The 20,143-nt window shown below is 37.3% G+C and overlaps 2 protein-coding genes across 2 annotated transcripts; one reads left to right on the forward strand and one right to left on the reverse strand.

Annotated features, from left to right (window-relative positions):
* Window positions 1-4,207: 4,207 nt before the first annotated feature.
* LOC121406542 (melatonin receptor type 1C-like) lies at window positions 4,208-5,818 on the reverse strand. Its single transcript, XM_041597553.1, has one exon. The coding sequence runs from the start codon at window positions 5,706-5,708 to the stop codon at window positions 4,767-4,769; it is 942 nt and encodes a 313-aa protein (XP_041453487.1). The 5' UTR covers window positions 5,709-5,818; the 3' UTR covers window positions 4,208-4,766.
* Window positions 5,819-9,944: 4,126 nt separating this feature from the next.
* On the forward strand, window positions 9,945-15,599 carry LOC121406543. Its single transcript, XM_041597555.1, has 6 exons — window positions 9,945-10,151; window positions 11,776-11,943; window positions 12,179-12,412; window positions 12,652-12,828; window positions 13,638-13,802; window positions 14,499-15,599. Exons 2-6 carry the CDS (start codon window positions 11,883-11,885, stop codon window positions 14,777-14,779), a joined length of 918 nt encoding a protein of 305 aa, XP_041453489.1. The 5' UTR covers window positions 9,945-10,151; window positions 11,776-11,882; the 3' UTR covers window positions 14,780-15,599.
* The last annotated feature ends 4,544 nt before the right edge of the window (window positions 15,600-20,143 follow it).

Here is a 20,143-nt window from a genome sequence, read left to right on the forward strand (position 1 = left end):
GGAGCAGAAGAAATCGAATAAAAAGGAGAATTAGGAGAAGGGAAGTAGAAGAAGAAGAAAAAAAAAGATGAGAAACTAGATCAAAAAGAAGCATATAACTGCAATCGTATCAGAACAATGTGCATGCATTGACGCCGGTGCTTTGATAGAGGGCAACAAACAGAAGGAGATAGAGAGAAAACTCTAGATGATATACATTTTCAAAACATTAGAGGGCGCTATTTCAGAAACGAATGGTCACTGATGCGTAAAACACAGTTGGATTATGTGAAATCATACAAATGGCAAACTCTCAAAATATAAGACCAATAAATATTTTTTAAAAAAGGAAGTTACAGCAATTTCGTTATTTTCCAACTTTGAAATAGACGGCGCTTTTTCTAAAGGTAATGGTCACTGATGCATAACCAGCCAGAGAATTACAAAAGATGTTATCATGAGCAAATCCTGAAAATATGAAACCAAAATGGATGAAACCGAGGAAGTTACATAGAGATATATCTCTATGGCAATTTTACACTTTGAGATTTTTCAATAGAGGGCGCTTTTTCTAAAGGTAATGGTCACTGATGCGTAAAAAAAACTGAAAAAGGGTAAACATGTTCCCATTAGCAAACCCTGAAAATATTAGACCACAATGAATGAAAACAAGGATATTATGGCCATTTTACTATTTTGCACTTTTTGACAGAGGGCGCTTTTTATTAAGGTAATGGTCACTGATGCGTAAAAAAACGTTTTAATTATGAGGGATGATATCCTGATCACACCCTGAAAAAATGAGACCAAAATGATTGAAAACAAGGAAGTAATGGCCATTTTACTATTTTCGACGTTTCAATAGAGGGCGCTATTTCTAAAGGTAATGTTCACTGATGCGTAACAATCTAGTGATTTTTTTTAGGATGTTACCATAAACAAACCCTGAAACAAAATCCAACATTAATGAAACTGAGGAAGTTATGGCCATTTTACTATTTTCGACTTTTCAATAGAGAGCGCTATTTGTTAAAGGTAATGGTCACTGATGGTCTCACAGGCCTAATTCATTCCCCATAGACTCATGTGTTAAATTGGCACTTTAAAAAATTCATAAAAAATAAGGATGAAATTCGGGGGTCGAATGTTTACTACCAGTGGATAGGATTTATATCTGGCAATCCATATCTGACCAGAAAAGGGTCCCTCGACCGGCTCATTTTAAAAATAAATTGGCGTGTTTGAAGACACCGTCGGGGGGAGCAGATTCATCAACTCAAACAGCAAAATAGCCGTAATCCTTCCGCCAGTCAAAATATAGTCCAAAATTGGTGATATTTCTTCCCAATTAGGGAAAAGGAAGTTCAGTAATTACCAAAAATAGAATCAGTGTTAGATGGACAATCATATGCATACACTTTGTCAATCAGCCATATCAAAATAAAAAAAATAGCAATGGGTTGGCTCGAATGAATATCTAGGGCCTGCCACTAGTGATTAGGCCCGTGAGACCTGTAATGTATGGCACATGAAGGTTTATTTTTAATTTACCTTCCTGGCTTTTCTTTAACATCTGTACACTCACTTTATCACAAAGAAATGCATGAAATATACAGATGTGTTATGTAATGACCATTTCTAATGTTACTTCTAATGTCTAGTGCCCTATGTATTTACATACATCCTACATGCCTATGTGTAGCTCAACAATGGATGCAATGTAGGGCCCAAATCCTATAATGCAAATTGTAGATATGAATAGTGTGCATATCTGGATTCAAGATCTGCCCACAATATAAATACCAGATTCACATGAGTTTAATTAGATAACAAAAAAAAGAAATGAGAATCAACATACAAGCATACTATACATTCACATCTTCCTATGACAAGGGCCCAAGCCAGGGTGTAAGAGAAAGAGACAGGGGGTTAGATGGCTTGTATTCTAAATGGATGGGGGCTAGTCTGGCTAGAAGTCAGTAAAAGTTGAACAAGATAGCAGAAGAACTCATTCTCAGCCCCCCCCCCAACATACTAACTATGCTTCCCCCCCTCCCTCTTGAATCCATCACTCTTCAGCCAAATTCTAAAGTTTTCTCTTCTCATTCCCTTCCCCATGAACCAATTTCACAAGCGCAATTGATGCAAGGCCTATCTAATGTGTACTTTATCTCGTGATGGGTGCAATCCACGATTTACAGCAGCGCGCTCGTCGGTATATACGAAAGCACACGACAACATGCTAGCAAGTCCCACGCACAGCCTACACAGCCTAGCCTAGGTACACAAACACAGAGTTAGTTACTAATAACAACTTGTTACATTGTACCTGTAGTACCCCCTATGTAGCCTTGTATAGCCATGAAGTTCAGTTTTTGGACCTCTTGATGATTGAAACATGTCTACTAGAAAAACAATCTGCTACTGAAGAGTTGGGCAGGTATTTCATCCACTAAGGAATTCCCCATGTAATAGGCTATGGTCAAGGTTACCTATAGGTCTCACAGGCCTAATTCATTCCCCATAGACTCATGTGTTAAATTGGCACTTTAAAAAATTCATAAAAAATAAGGATGAAATTCGGGGGTCGAATGTTTACTACCAGTGGATAGGATTTATATCTGGCAATCCATATCTGACCAGAAAAGGGTCCCTCGACCGGCTCATTTTAAAAATAAATTGGCGTGTTTGAAGACACCGTCGGGGGGAGCAGATTCATCAACTCAAACAGCAAAATAGCCGTAATCCTTCCGCCAGTCAAAATATAGTCCAAAATTGGTGATATTTCTTCCCAATTAGGGAAAAGGAAGTTCAGTAATTACCAAAAATAGAATCAGTGTTAGATGGACAATCATATGCATACACTTTGTCAATCAGCCATATCAAAATAAAAAAAATAGCAATGGGTTGGCTCGAATGAATATCTAGGGCCTGCCACTAGTGATTAGGCCCGTGAGACCTGTAGCATAAAAAAATAATGGATTGTGAGTATGAAACAATAAGCATACCCTTAAAATATGAGACCGAAATGAATGAAAACAAGGAACTTATGGCCATTTTAATATTTCTTTACTTTGCAATAGAGGGCGCCATTTCTAAATGTAATGGTTACTGATGCGTAAAAAGCATATGTATTATGAGGGATGATAAGCCAGCCCTGAAAATATGAGACCGAAATGAATAACAACAACGTTATTGTCATTTCACTATTTGCTGACTTTGCAATAGAGGGCGCTATTTCTAAATCTAATCACAGAGATACGATCTTACGTATACGTAAGCTCACACTGATGCGTAAAAATTTGTTGAATTGTGAAGGATGATACCATTAGTAAACCATGAAAATATCAGACGGAAATAAATAAAAACAAGGAAGTTATGGCCATTTTACGTTCTTCCTACTTTGCATTTCAATGAATATGTTTTTTTAACGTAGACTATTTTGGATTTGAATTTAGGGCAAGAAGATGGCATTTTGAAGGGCAAGTCGTTGTATTGAAATGAAACAACAACTCTGAAACAATTAATCTACAGCAATTTTTTATATGTCTGTAGCATGCAGGATAAGGGAGTTAGGACGGGGTTACGAATGGTATGCAAATGGACTAGAAATTTACAAAATGGCGCCTGTATGGTCATGCATGAGTGATTTTGGGAAATAAAAGAAGAGGCGCACAACCATGACAACTAGGGATGCTGGACAACCTGTCTACCAAATTTGGATGAGGGACGGAACCTGGGCAAAGCTCACAAAAACCGCGGAATAGGATACGGAACAACAACAATAGCAATGTCGCCTGTAGGCGTCAATGCAAAGAGAAGGGAAGATTAGAACAAAGGGAATAGGAGGGAACTTGGGAAATCAACTTGAAAGGGAAGAAAATATTTGTCATGAGCAATTAAAGAGAGAAATAAAATTCCAAAAAAGAAGAAGAGAGATCAGAGAGACGGGGATTCAACCTAAACGTGGAACACTTCATACTTTTTTTTGTCGGGTCCAATGTAATACAAGTGAATATTGAGCTATTTAAAAAGGGATGTCATTTAGTTGAAAAAGGGTGGTGTGACAGTGTAACCAAACACAATTTTGTAACACTTAGGGGTGTTGCAAGAAAATATTTGCGATCAATTGCAAATATTCTGTTGCAATTTTACAACTGATTGATCAACGTTACCTGTAGCAAATCAGATCAAACTACTTGTTTCAAGGAGCAAATTAGCAATCAATCACTAATTTGCAATTAACTGCAAGACATATGATTGATTTAGGGACCAAAATTTGACTTGCGAGTGATCGCAAGTTTTTTTGCACACCCCATAGGTATTTTGCTTTAGTGGTCCAAAGTTTGCAAATACTCATTTTGTTCATGACAGAAACTGCTTAAAATGTTCGATTTCCATTTTAAATACATCAAATACAATTAAAATTTAAGCCCACTCTTCCCGCCCAGGTTATTTGTTAGAGCTTATGAGGTACCTCATCTTGTTTGTAAGAATAAAGCTCAGATGTACTTCAAGTCTCATTCTTGAGGACTACCCCCTCAGAAAGTCTCCAAAAACAAAAATAAGTGTTTTTTTTTAATCCATCAGAAATATGATTGTAATCGTGGCAGTACTGACACGAAGCGACCATGGCGACGGGTCACCCTTGAGTGACGGTTCAGTACTGAATCCACTTTTTCATTTTTGTAGGTCATCTTAATCATTGTTCTGAAATGTCTTTGATGAAACCAGTTGACTTCAGTTGGCGAGCATCGTAGGGTTTGCAAATTATCTTCTTACTCATGTTAGCGACGACGCAAAAGGTTTCTTAGCTCACGAGACGGATCAGGTACATCTCCAAAATGACATTTTATGACACATAGAAACGTCTGACGAAATATCGACTGTTTGAAAGCATAAACAAAAGGGTTTACGATCGAACTGGCAAGGACTAACACCGAAGAAAATGTTAGAGGAATCGGATCAAGTCTGATGGTGACGCAGATTGCGAAAGCCACAATGCACAAGAAGAACATGCACACGATAATCCCAACAGTTTTGGTGACCATGATTTCCTTTGCCCGACTTTGCTGAAGCCGATGTTTCCTTTTCCATATAAACAAGCCAATGTCGATATAGGTACCTAGGAATGTTACGGCGGCAATGAAGCTCGGGACGGCCATAGTTGTGATCATATATTCGTAAGATACTGTATCATCTTTCCAAAGACAGACCTTAAACGATGACGAGTAGCCCAACTGCCCAGTGCCTGTCAATTGTGGCACCGTGAAAATACACACAGGAATGGTCCAGGAAACAAGAATCATAAAAAACATGTTTCTTCGACTATAAATTCGACTGTATGTTGTACTAGATCGCGTTATTTTTATCCATCTATTCACGGCGATCAGCGCCATATTATTAATGCTTGCTATCACCGTAAAGATCACGATGGCAGCGGAAGTTGCACAGAGGTGTTGTAGGCCCAAATTGGATCCATTCTCGCTCAAAAGAGAAAGGGCTTGGACTGGGAAGAAGACACAGTTAAGAAGATCAGTTAATGCTAGGCTGACGATGAAAACATTCGTTTTTGTTCGGAGTTTTGCTGAAAGAAAAACAGAGGCCAGCACCAGACCATTTCCAATAAGACCGATAGGTGTCATCATAAAAATGATAGTCGCTGGGACGATAAAGACGTTGATATCAGCTGCCGTTACATTCATTCCTATTTCAGGTTTATATGCCATAATCCCAAAAGTAATGTAATCCAACGTTCACTTCATTAACCTGGCTCCCTGTAAGCCAAGCTGATCTCTCCTGAGTGATATCCCGACTACTGATCCAATATGATTAACATGATTACTATTGTAAGTAAAAAAAACAAAAAAAAACGCGTGCACTACGGTTTTCTTAGTAATACATCACTAACATCAGCCACATTTCCCCTACGTGCGCCATTCGGCGAGTCGAACAATAGCCGTTTTAACACTGAGTAATTGCAAAACAGAAATGGTAACGCACCTGATACCATTGGCGGCGGAAGCCCAAAAAAGTAGGGGGGACACAGGCAAAAAATATTGACAGGGGAAAAAAAAAAAAAAGGTCATCAGCAAAAAATTTAGGGGGGGATCGTCCCCCCCCCCGCTTCCGCCGCCTATGCCTGATACACAAAACTAATATGGTATTTCATGATCATGTTGGAGTATAAAAGCAGGGGCAGCTCCAGGATTTTTTTTTAATCCGGGAGGATGGGGGACAAGACCCGTAAGCCTGTTTTATCCGCTGTTTTTCAAACCCTTTTTCCAATTCAAAACCATAAGGGCCGTCACTTCTGTCACCCTGGCTCAGATTTTGTGTAGTTATTTCCCAAGACAGACATAATTATGAGCTTTTGCATCATTACTTTCGTTACAAAACCATCCGCCTGCTGTATAGGTCGTAATCAGTGTGTTTAGATGGAATTTCATGAGCAAAATAATTGAACATTAATACCAGACTATGCTTGCTATACACGCAGGAGTTGCTAATTAGTGGCGTCAAATCTGAGACGCGGTAGGATTGTCATATGTTCTCAATCTATCTGAAAACAAGAATAATTACGACAGTTCTTGTTTTCATCTTTTACTCTCTTTCTTCTTCTTCTTCCCTTTCTTCTTCTTTTTCATCACCTTCTCCGTCTTCCTCCTTCTTTTTCCTTTTCTTTTTTTTTCTTCTTCTTCACCTTCTTCCTCATCTTCTTCTCCTTCTAACTCCCTTCTTCTTTTTCTTTCTCTTTTTCTTCTTCTTCTGCTTTTCCCCCGTTTTCCAAGGCAGCTACAATGAGATCAAAGCCTGCTAAATGATAACCGTCTTTGTGCAGATTTTCCATAGAAATTTGTCTGCCTAAGGGGTAAGGTTCCGATAATACGTGCAAAATTTGGGATACCTCAATAATACCATACTATGCGTGGTATACACGCAGGGAGTTGCTAATTAGTGACGTCAAATCTGAGACGTGGTAGGTTTGGCATATATATGCCAAACCTACCACAGATTGAGAGCATATATATGCTCTCAATATGCTCTCAATCAATGAAAATCAATACGACAGTTCTTGATTTCGTATTTTTCTCTGTTCTTCTTTTTCTGTTTCTTCTTCTTTTTCTTCTGCTTCTTCTCCTTCTTCCTCTTTTTCTTCTTTTTCTTCTTCTTCTCCCTCTTTTCCTGTTTTTTTCCGTTTCCAATGCAGCTACAACGAGATCAAAGCCTGCTAAATGATACCATCTTTGTGCAGATTTTCTGTAGAAATTTGTCTGTCTAAGGGGGAAGGTTCCGATGAAATATTAATCTTATATACGTGCAAAATTTGGGATATCTCTCTTGTATAGACCTCCGAAATCTGCAGACCACAAGCCATGACCATGACAACAGCTGATACCGACAGGATTGGAAATTAGCTTTGAAAAATTAATACAAGTAGATTCGAGTCTAGTTTTGTTAGACAAAGTGCCTTGGAGGCCTATACGAATGAACGAAGTTCAGAATATTTTCCAGAATATTTGGATAAATGAATACACTGGTACAGTGTGCCCCGTGAGCCATCGGACTTGCCAGTGGTGGTATGTGAATGCCATATGTATATACGAGTTTATAATTTTACAGTCATTTATCAATTTGAACTAGAAGTATTGTAGCGGAGAGGGATGCTTAAACAATAATACCAGAGCATATGTTGCTGATTAGTGACTTCAAATCTTGGACGACGTAGGGTTGACACATATTCTCCAACCTTGTGAAAATCAATCCGGAAACAAAGTATAAAATTATGATAATTCTCCATTTCCCCTATTTTTTTTTTCTTTTTCCATTTCTTGGTCCCATCACTATTATAAAATTACAATATAGTTAATGAGACTGAACGTGGTTTGACCGTCAATCAAATGATCACAATATATGAAAATCACATTTTGGTCACAGTTTTTCAACAGTATTCATTGTGAGAAACAATTACAAAATTTGTCGGTACATAGGCCGATAATAGTCCTAATCTTTGGAAACGTTACGTCACAAATAATTTAAGAAACAAGGTGAAACTAAGATACAGAGAGAGAGAGAGAGAAATTAAGAAGAAACGGTTGATGTAATGATAGAGAGGGCTTTATAAAGCCATTATTTTAATTTTTAAAGGCCCCTCACACGTATTCCACAGGAGCATCTCCACATTCCTTATATTCACCACTCCTCCCCTTCCTCTAAAAGTAAAATAAAAAACTTGGATCACCACAGTAATCCTTTTTAACCGGACTCCTTAGCCATGCGAAAATTAAGACATACTGTATATTCGAGAGCACGATTTTTAACAGAAAAAAGGTTATATAATTAAAGTTATTATCTTAATCCCGTAAACTCATGCGTTTCGTGGCTGAACGAGCCAAAAAGTCCCACCCCCCAAAAAAAAAAAAAAATCCAAATTGAGTGCGCTTTTAGACTAATCGCACGTACGAGGAGTGCCCGACGCAATCTCCCCCGATGACACTCATCGGGTATAAGTTTATTGTTCCCAGGGACTTTCAATTAGTTCGGTTGAAAACAGCATTGACGACGATTAGTCTTGAATGAAACTTTATTCGTTAACATGGTAAGTACTAAACTTAATCACTACAACAATTTGGGAATTTTATGTCATTGATTTCAAACTTAGTGCAAAAAGAGGAAACAGCGAGAAAACCTCACTATTATTTTAAATCGGTAATACGATTATTTCGTCACGTTGAGCCTCTTTGAAATAATTCAACGAATTCTATAGAAGTATTTCAGCCTTTATTTAAATGTAAGTAAGTTTGGTGAGGAACTTAATTGACTAAACTGCTAAATATGCAAAAGAACGTCATTCATCTTTTATTGGGACCTTACTTTTACCTGCACATACCCAACGTTTGGCGTAAATACTGCTAAGGAAATGTATTCCAACGCATGCTGCTATTTTTATTGATTTGTTTATACTTTTGCCTGTTTTGATGTCTAAATACCATTCTATAATTCATTTCTTCATTTGTGAAACCTTGATTGGATCAGTTATAAAGTTCAAATCCACCCCCAAATAAAAGATGATCTGGAAGAATAGAGAAATGCCAAAATAAGCATAACATTCAATTTTAATCGCAAAATAAGACTGAAAGTTGGTACAGTTGCGGTTTCTTTATATCACTTCAGTCATCAGTAGGCACATTTGAAAGCCAAACGAGGTAACCAATGATGTCACACACTCCATATTTCTCTTGTATATCATAAAAGTATCAAACGTCAGTCAAGTTTTCTCGAGGCAGTCAAATATATTGCTGTACACACGCGTGACCAAGTAATTTTCAAACACCCCCTAAACAAATTTTTCTCTGTGTGCAATAGTGCCCCTAAACAAGTTTTTCGCGGGCTTTTTTTTTTTTTTTTTTTTTTTTTTTTACACATTTTGGTCCCTAAGCAAGTTGTCGCCAAAATATGACCTCGGGGGAAAAAGCTTTTTGGGGAAAAATACCCTAAATACATTTGACCCCGCGACTTTCAAATTCACCCTTTTTCTTGAAAATCGGTATTTTGATACCCTTACAATATAACGAGTCCACGCGCGGACCGCGTCCGAAACTGAAAAAAACCCACCCCATTAAACGCTTTTTTTTCACGCGTGTGTAGAAAAATATATTTGACTGCCACCGGGTTTTCTTCTATAATATACAGAATTCTGTTTGATCCCTCATTAAATATTTTGAAATCATTTTTATATAATTTATTGTGATAAGGTTTAGATCATCTTTACCATCGAGTCTATTGCATTAGAAAGCCTATATTAAAAGAAATTAAATAATTCATACTTAATTTCATGAAATTCCAAAACAAATGGTGAGTATATGTGACGACATTTTACAGACTGTTTAAAATGGACTCATAATACGAGATTTGGTTGAATTTTTTAGTGTCATTGTGATTATGTTCGTTTGATTTTCTCATGATGTTAAAATATCTACTTCATATTGGGTTGTACTTGACCTTTTATAAATAGTGAGCAGGAGTGAATTGATTTTTTAATCGACGAGCTTTTGTATACATATATGCTTAAAAAGTTTTTTTTCTTCAATACACTGTTTTTTTTAAGGACTGGAATAGATGGGGATCGTTGTTGGCCATTACTGTCTTACTCCTCGCTAGTTCATCTACAGGTATGTAGTGCATTATTATTATTATTACAATTTTTTTATAAGGGTCTTTCAAAAAGGACCTGATAAGGGAAAGTATACGTCTTTCAAAAAGGACCTGATAAGGGATAGTACACAAAGTGTGTAAGGTATTAAATTTGGTGTTGAAAAACATAGTGTTGGTGTTAAACAAAAGCAGCACCAGCCCAATGAGTCTCGTACTGCGTGAGAATGACGTCACTCAGTGTTGAGCTTTCAATGGTGTTTCCGATACTGAGGAGGATTTTTTTTTAAAGGAGTGTACATAGACTAATTTAATTTAGCCAATCATCCCAAACGAATTCGCAGTCACCACACTGATTTACAACGTAAAAGTAAGGTGTGTTTCACTGTATTCACATAGTTACATTGCAACGAACTGGATTACGTTTCCACACTGTGGTACACGGTGTATCAACACTGTGAATTTACCCACATGGTGACTAAATAACCAGGGATATTGCATATCCCTGAAATAACAGTGTAGTTATAGAGTAGAGCAGGGGATTTGGATTCCGGTCACCCGGGTTCTATTTCCCACTTAGTGCATGTGCCGTGCCTACTGTGGAGCTATATATGAATACACTATGCTGAACAGCATCTTCTTCAGAGTTTGTACACAATGTAAACACATTGTGCTGAGCGAATACTACACATAGTGGCAACTTTCTTCACAGTGTGTACACTGTGGCAATAATATGAACATACTGTCTGAATGAATGCCACACACTGTTAATCTTCTTCACATGAGCACACTGTGACAAATGGATTTCAGAGAGTTAATTGCGGATACTATTTTGTTGACTATATGAATACTGTGTGTTTGACGTTATCACTAGGTAAAATTGACATGGTGATAATCGTTGACTTATGTGTCAAATGTGTGGAATTATGTGATACACACACATGCCATCACACTAGTTGTGATCACACTGTTTTCATACACATGTTTTGACTTATTGACGCACTGAGTGAACTGGCCTACATTTATCTCCGGCAGGGAGGGTTCAGCGAACAGAGCTCCGTCAAAATAACTGTCGATATAATTATTTTGTTTTCGTTGTGTTCATCAAATAGAAAATCAAGATACATGGACCTGAACGCATGATTATATAGCCGTAAACAGGAAATATTCCCTGGGGGCAATTACGTAAAGATGAATTGTTGATCAAGGTATAGTAGGGGCGGGTATTATCACGTATGGTTTATTAGTTTTATCGGACGCTGGGTACGGTACCGTACCTTGGTGTGAAATCAGTTTTAGATTCCTATACTACTTAATTATTTCTTTCTGTTTTCCTGCCCCCATTCATTCCTCTTTTCTTTCCCACACACTTCATAATTACAAGGGTCACCCTCTGCCATCCCTTGAGGCCTACCCTGTGTAAAGAATGTTAAAGTATAAAAAATGCCTACCGTGAAGCGAATGAGCGAAGTGACCTAATTTATCGGGGGGGGGGGGTATTTTATGGAATATATAAATACAATTTTTCTGAAAAAAAAAACACGTTATAACCCTCCCCCTCCCCTTTGCATACTAACATGAATTGATTAGATTGCATGATTTTTATTGTTTTCGCTATTCTTCCCAAATTTTCATTATCAATAGTCACCGGAAGCAACCAATGTCAAAGTTTCTTGAGCAATGCGATACAGTGCGGCCATATTGGTACACCGGCACTTGGCAACACGCGTTTGGTTGCCAAGCCAAAGGTAATGACATGGATACCGGTCAATCAGATTACAGGAAATCGTCACATGGTGTGCTCATACTCTGGTAAGCTCCAACAGTATTTTTTTTTAAATACAAGATACTAGTATGCATGGATACCTAACGAGTTAGGTGCGGATTAAAACACCTCATTTATTCACTCACTGATGCTCTAAATATTTATATTTTTGTATCTTTTTAATGGGGAATAATTTTTGATGCAATAAGTGAAGTTTGAAATTGATTTTATGTGTTCAATATGTAGTTATTCCTTGCTTCACCTTAAATTGTTGAGGAACAGGTGCTGGTTCAAAGACACCATCGGGATCATTCGGTAGACTTGACGGGAGTACTAATCATACTTGGCAGCATGCGTCTACCATCCCATCTTTTGGGGGACATCACAACGATCAATATACAGTCGATTTCAAAGCCCGCTCTCCAACCGATATTCCCGCTAATACCACCACAGCCTCTACCAGCCAGGAAGTCCCAACAACCACTAGAAGCCGATCAACCAAAGTTGTCACCCTTGGTAAGGCTACTACGACGTACTCCACTCTATTTTGCATTCCATGACAATGCGAATAGGAAGGGGGAGCCATCATCAATACTACTTAAAATAATAATTGATAGAATAATAAACATAAAATCAAAGACAATCAAAGACATTTTAGAACCTTACGATATTCTGGACGGTTCTTGCTTGTATAGTGAGTCTCAAATAATTTTAACACACCTTCTTTATTTTCCCGCACGCCATTCAAACTATAGGTACCACAGTTGTTGCCAAATCAACAAAGAAGCAGCTTGGGCCAACTTCTGCACAAGCTGGCCTCTCGACACCTTTACCTGATTCGACCACTGTAGCTAACACCCATAAGGTGACAACCACGGGGGCTAAGAGCACCGCCAATGCCAGGATTGCTACATCTGAACCCGACACCTATGGTACGTTTCTTTTAAATACCAAAATATCAGCATCCCAAGAAGTACACAATTGAAACAAACTGAGCACTATTTAAATTCTAGTGTACACTGTATTTATGTTCAATTTGTTACAATCTGTACCAGTGGGTCTTAAAATATTTCAATAGGTCATATGATTTCAAGCGTACAGTTGATTTAACTTAGTCCAATTGGCTTCAAGTGGACAGTGATCCCACTGAGATCAACAATGGGAACATTTTGGACCAGTCGAAATCAACGATTTAGACCAATAATGGTTTCAATGGGGACCAATGAGACGGACTTTGATTGAAGCTGATTTCAAATATTTGGCCAATTTAACGATCGAATAAACATTCACCTGCGAATTTGACGTTCAAAGTAAATTCATATTGGAAATGGATAATGAACCATTGAAAAAACATACTCAGTTAATTCCTTTTGGCATTTGGTCCTGGTCGGTCGGTCCCCATATGCTTTATTTGCTTCCTGAATCAATTTCTCCCTAATGTCAATTAGTGTTCAATGCTTGATCTTCAACAGTAGTTTATTATAAGTTTTTGTGTATGTGTGTTCGTCTTGGGGGAATCTGAACATGGGAGAAGGCCAACGTGGGCATTTTGTCTTAATGGAGTCTTCTACAAGACGGGAACCTTCCCAAGAATACTATAAAATTCAATGGATCATGGAGTACCCATCCACACCCCCACTCAATCGAGCACCAATACCGCATCGCATTTGCTGCATGACTTTTTTGTGTGTTCAACAACAGATTCGAGGTGTTTTTTTTTTAATTCTTTTTTTTGCATTAGTATGTGAATACTCCACGATCAACACAGATGCGATTCAGTTCAAATTCCCAGCTATACTCGCTTTCCCTCTTCATCTCGATGTCTCCATCAAAGGGCAAAAGTCTGCCAAAATCTTCTTGACTCAAGATCGATCTGAAGAACAAACACTCGCCTACTACGAGATCAGTAAGGGATCAAACATTATTTCTATATCGAACAAGGGGCGGCACCACGATAATGTGGGCCTACACGGTGTTGTTTAGATATCAAATGAATTAAAGAGGTATAATAGAGTAAAACGTCTCAAGCATCTCTTGTTTACATCTTTATTTCCCCTATTCTAATTGATTTGATTATAATAGGTGAGAGGACGACCGTCTTTCCGTCCCTTGTATCTATAAGCTTCTGAGCTTCTAGGCACCTGTTTTGTCCCCTTTCTTGCACAATTGACTTGAGTCGCGATATCTGTTCAACAAACTTTTCTAGAAAATAAACTAGCCTTGGATAGTTCATTGATTCCCATAGCAAATTTCAACATTGACATTGAGGGAAGAGTGAAAATCCTCTCATTTATTTCTATCAGTAATATACAAGTAGAAAATACAAATGAAAATACATTTTAACATATAATTATGAAACATTAACATAAAATTAATGAAAGAAAAAGGTGTCCAAACGCCTCGAAGGCTTGAAAAGGGTGTGAAACCAAGAATAAAACAAAAGAACATAGGATTTTTTCACAAATAGAGAAGAGAATAAATCAATGATATTCCCATTACGAAAATCCATCAGGGATCATGGGATTGGTTACTTGAATTACTTAGATTCATTGTAATCATGCATTTAGCCTATTCCATTATTGTATTATATCTATTTTTCAAGCTTTAGGTACTCTGTTTGAACAAGCCAGAGGGACAGTTCAACACTGTGAATTGCCAGAGTCCTGCTCTCAGATAGAAAAGGCTGGCGGATTCGGACTATCCTCGACCGATTTCACTCGGATTTGGGTGGAGTACGAAGCCAGTGGTCGGATCCAAGTTGGACACTTCGGACAACCGGCTGAAATAGACGTAACCGACACAGATCCGATTTCTAATATTAAATACGTCGGATTCTCTAACCGGCTTGTAGCAACTGAGTGGATCTTTCACGACTATTGTTAAAAACAAAGTCAATACCATAGCATATCAGTAATCAATGCGAAGAGGAGCTTGCAGTTATACTAAACATTATTAAGAATAATTGTTTCTTGTATAAGATTTTGAGCACTACTTAAATCGCAGACCTTAATGAAAAAATACTGATACTGAATGCAGTCTCTCCTTTTGTTTTTGATATACGTGTACATGTATCTCATGATTATGATATATTTATGTATTAATATATATGTATACATGATAACAAACTCAGACTGTTTTTCAGCATGGTCCTGTTAACATGAAAATAACCTTATATACATAAAAGAGTGAATTAGGTTAAATTAGAATAATGAAATCAATACATTAAAAAAATCACAAAATTGCTAATACAGGCTCAACACCAGACTTAATTAATTGTGATATTTCATTAATGAACAGTATAAGAATAACGTGGGAGCAAGAACTCTCCCTTGAGGTACCCCTACAGAAACCTTGTTTTCCATGGGTGAAAATAAACATAATGATTTCTACTTTTAGGTAATGTAAATCACTTTAGCATATTTCAAACTGTACCATATTGTTGCATCTTGAATCTTAAAGAGTAGAATTTCATGTGCTCTATATATACACAATCGAAACATTTCGATATATATATGCTCTTTTTTCCTTTTCATTATATGCATCAAGGCATTCATCAATGACTCTGCATGTGGAGACACGTAGCCGTCGTGTGGTACGGTAGGAACACATGCTCTTCAGTATTGATAGGATTGTGTTAAAATAAAAGAGCAATTTCTCTTGAATTTCCTTTTCTTTTGTTTTAGAGATATGGCTTCATTCAATTCAATTTCAGTTTACTAGATATAAAACATATATAATTCGATTCAATGCTGTAGTCCGAAGACTAATTGTGCAATGTTTACATTAAAATATCATTTACATTCGAGGGTTGTATATACACTTCAAATAATAAAGAGAAAACAGTTTATTGATTGAGACATGTACATGCATATTAAGTGAAATTTTATTAGATAATACAAGCCTGGGATTTGAATAATTGTGTATTTGAAAAAAAATAATAATTCTTCAGGTTTGAATTGCATTATGCAGTTATGGAATTGAGATTTGAAATTAAGTGATTGCAACAAAATTAATCACAGTTATAGATTATTAAAAAAGACACAACCTTTGAAATGTGTAATCCATCCAGAATAGAACATAGATTATTCTGAGACATGAGATTGAGGCTGGTAGAATCATTCATAATAACTTTTAAGAAAAATCAAGATTTAAACAAAAGATGTATATTGATTTAGCACCTGAACAATTAAGAGAGATATTGGGCGATAGTTCGCTTTTTCATTTCATTACACCTTTCCCCTTATATCTTGGAGTGGTTCTAGCCAATTTCCAGTCTTCTGGTACATCGCCACATTGTATACTTAATTTAAAAATTTGGGTTAAAGATTGATGAAAATATTATCATAGAGAATAGATCCATGATATTATGGTGCTGCTATTTGAAGTAATCTTAAATGGAGATTGACCCTTGAACCTATAGATATATTTGTCCTGGAAATGCAAGGTCAGCACTGTAAAGTAGAACAAGACATTCAGAATAAAATTTACTCTTTGTAAGTGATCAAGGTCCCAAGGTAGATTGGAGGTCTATCAGGTTGTCCAAAGGGATACGCATTTGATCCACGAGGTTCAAACCCTAGCCGCAATCCGTGCCCCTATAGTCAAGAAATTAATCTACAATTTCATACCCTACCCATTTTAGGTAAATGAGTATCTGAGAGGAATGATTATTATTGCTATTATTGCTATTATTTTTTATTATTATTGTTATTATTGTTATCATAATGATAATGATAATATAATTGTATATTATTACCATCATTATCATTGTTATTAATGATTGCAATCAGTAGATTAAATGCAGGGCTAAAGCCATTGTGATAATATTCAAAGCCCTTTAATTGGAAGCATAAAGAGGAGTCAGATAAGCATCCTCTATACATACAAGAACAGATAATTATCATTCTTATTGACCGTCTCTAAATTTCGAATTATATAGCCCTCTGTATATTTGCCACGAAATCTTTTTTTTAATACTCTTGATATTGGGACTTTGAACATCCTTATCTCGATGGCTATTTCCAAGCGCATTGTCGATGTATTTTTACAATTGTTTATCTGATTTTTTTTGGAAGTGGAATGGTTTGGGAGATCATCCATACACTGTATAATGATTATTAGGAAAGTATCTGGATATTTGTCATGCCACTTGTAGATTATACAGAGTGCTGAAACACTTATTGGAGAGATATTTCCTTTTGTCGGTATGACAGTACTGCATTAGGCCAATGTACCCTAATATTTTGGAGTAAGTATATCATATCTCTAGTTCACTGTACATGTAGGTGTAGACTGGCGGGGTATGTAGGGGAATTGGAGTCCAGGTCTAGTGCTAAATTTAAGCTCTTCACTATGTTTACAAAATAGTTGTGCACGTCCTCGGTAGTTTGTGAACGAGAGGGTTACCAGGTGATTATTATTGTTTGTTTATTTTGCTTTGCATTGCACATTGTTTTCGAAGTAAAGTACGATTAGGACTCCTTATCAAAAAATGTATTACATGTATAAGGATATTAGGTAATTCTTAGATCTTTTACCTTGCTTATGGGTATGTCAATCAGAAAGACATTTTTCATTATTACCACCATTCATGCTGCGGCATACCTATTTTGATATGATTCTTTCATAGTGTTCTGACAGTCATTTATTGATTTTGGCTCGTATGTGGTTAACCCTATCTAGGCCGAGGTATTTTGGGAGTTCATATGGCCGGGGGGGGGGGCTCCCAGCCCCCCCCCCCTGAGATCTCGGCCGTCGATCGCGCCGAAAATTGGCATGCAGGTTGTCTAGGATATAATCTACAAAATTGTATAGTAATTTATTTCATACGATTCTTTATTACGTAATTATGCTAATTTATGCGTAATTAGTAAGCGAAATCATACTTTTTCCCTTAACTCCATAAATAAGGCTCCAAATGTTTTAAATTTTGGCATATAACCTCTTTGTGATGTTTGTGATATCAGATCAATCCCTTATGCATTATACTGTTTTTACAATTTCTTATGTATTTTCTTTGTTTTTTGGACCTTTTGTTTTTCATTGTTTTTTCAATGAAATTTGTTGGGGACTCTTCTTAGATCATAAACAGCATAAAAACATACATTTAGGCCAGAAAAACTAAAAATAATCATACATTTATGATTTTTGGTTGAAAACACAATTTACATTGACTTTGTACACGGAATCACGTTTTTGAGCAATTTTTGGTCTGACATGCACTTACATAACGTAGCGTAGTTTCGGAACCGCGTACCAGGGTGACGCAAAATTGGTCTCAAAAGTTGCGCAAGACTTGATAATAAAAACTCAGCGAGCAGCGCGGTCAAAAAAATTTGCACGGCGAAAATATCGCGCGACTAGTTGAGGGAGGGCCTCCGAGGCCCCCCCCCCCCGGCCTAGATAGGGTTAAGAGATGGTATTGATGATGGCTGAGTTGGTAATGAATGCAACGGCGCTGGCAGATATTCAAAGTTCGCGACTGTTCATGGCAGAGAATAATAATGGAATGCGATGCGTCCATTCGTGTAATGATCCTCTGTCGCAAGGTCAGGTGTTTGCAAGGTCCGCCCCACGCATAGGCCTACATGAGGTAATAAGAAAGCTAAAACAAAAAGCCTTGTGAAGGTTTTAGGCTGTACTGTACTTGGGAGTATAGTGCATGTAGTGAGCAAGAATGGTGCGTAGTTTAGTGGAAGTAATGAAGAAAGTGGTCAGACGACTGGGATTTCTATTCTCTCAGTATTGGTATCGTCACTATTGTGCATTCTACAGTATACTATCAGCATTCTCAGTGTAAAGAAAGAGCAAAGCCTTTTGAACTTGTCAATGAATTCCCTGCATGGCAATGTTGACATCCCGCTTGCCTATGTGTCCTCCCAGCGTTCCTAGCTGAGGCCAGACTCTGTTTATGGCCTGGGTGTCGCTCGTCAAGAGGGATTACCCTTCTCTTACGTAACGGTAAGGACAAGGACAGTCTCTCAGTCGCGTGCGACCTTTTCCAGCGATGACATATCTCTGTCGCGTGCGACCTCACCTTGCCTCATGCTGAGGACAGATTTGAGCCTCCTCGGGTCTCGCTCGTCAACAGTCTGCTCTTGTGTTATATAACATCAAGGACAGACGCTCAGTCGCGTGTAGCCCCTGAACGAACCATAGTAGAGGTTCGTAAGAGGAGGATAGAAACTATCTCAAGGATGCTTTGCTCGATTTAGCTCTCTATGAAAACGCTGGTAATTCAAGCTTTGATGGGCATGTTCGGGAGTCCATTTCAATCAACTGTTGTTGGATTGTGTCTTACATAAAATAATAAAAGAGACATGTTAAACCTAAAAGTCAGTTCTTGTCATTTTATTTTGCCGTCTCTTGTGAGAGAATATAGATGCATACAGAAATGATCGATTTTACGTGTTTGACGTGACGAGAGTTTGGTCTGACAGAGGGTCAAGAACTTAATGAAAACGTGAAGATTCATACAGAGAAAATGAGAGGTGGCAAATGAACAGTTGATGAAATCAGTGAGATCTGTGCCAGTTTATATTGAATAGTGGTCTAATAATTTCCAACTCTTAAAAATTTCGCAACAGTGTGTTTTTTCGTCAATGGGAGATAGATCCTAGCCACTACGGAAACATAAGAAGGATCATGCCAACGCCGCGTTGCAGTCTTTTTAGGCGCTTTAAAGGGGAATCCAGCCTTGACCATAAAATGTTGTGTTGGGAAGGAGAAAAATAAATTAAACAGAATGGTGAAAGTTTGAAAGAAATTGGACAAGCAATAAGAAAGTTATAGCTGCTTTAAAATTGAGATCACTAATACTATGTAGATTTCAAATTGGCAACTGGGTAAGTAAATTATGACAAGGGGCAAGGACAACTTTCCCATAGGCCATGTACTTTATTATCAGGGATTTGTGGTTTTCTCCTAAGTACCCATTCCCCTGGGGCAGTAATCTAAATATAACCCATGTAGTATATTGTTTTATGTCCTCATGAAAGAAAAATATAATTTGAAATAAAACTTTTGGGAAAAATGACATTTTAGCCATAATATGTATTGGAGTACATGGAAGAGTAGTCCTTGCCTTACATCACTATGACATCCCATATGCGGCCAATTTGAAGTCTCCATGGGTATAGTGATTACCAATATTTACAACTTTTAAAAATTCATATCTTTCTTTTTGTTTGTCCAATATTGTTCAAACTTTCACCTATCAACTTGTCTGATTTTTCTTTTCCTTATAAA

The sequence above is a fragment of the Lytechinus variegatus genome, chromosome 1, assembly GCF_018143015.1.
Source record: "Lytechinus variegatus isolate NC3 chromosome 1, Lvar_3.0, whole genome shotgun sequence".
Classification (NCBI taxonomy): Eukaryota; Metazoa; Echinodermata; class Echinoidea; order Temnopleuroida; family Toxopneustidae; genus Lytechinus; species Lytechinus variegatus.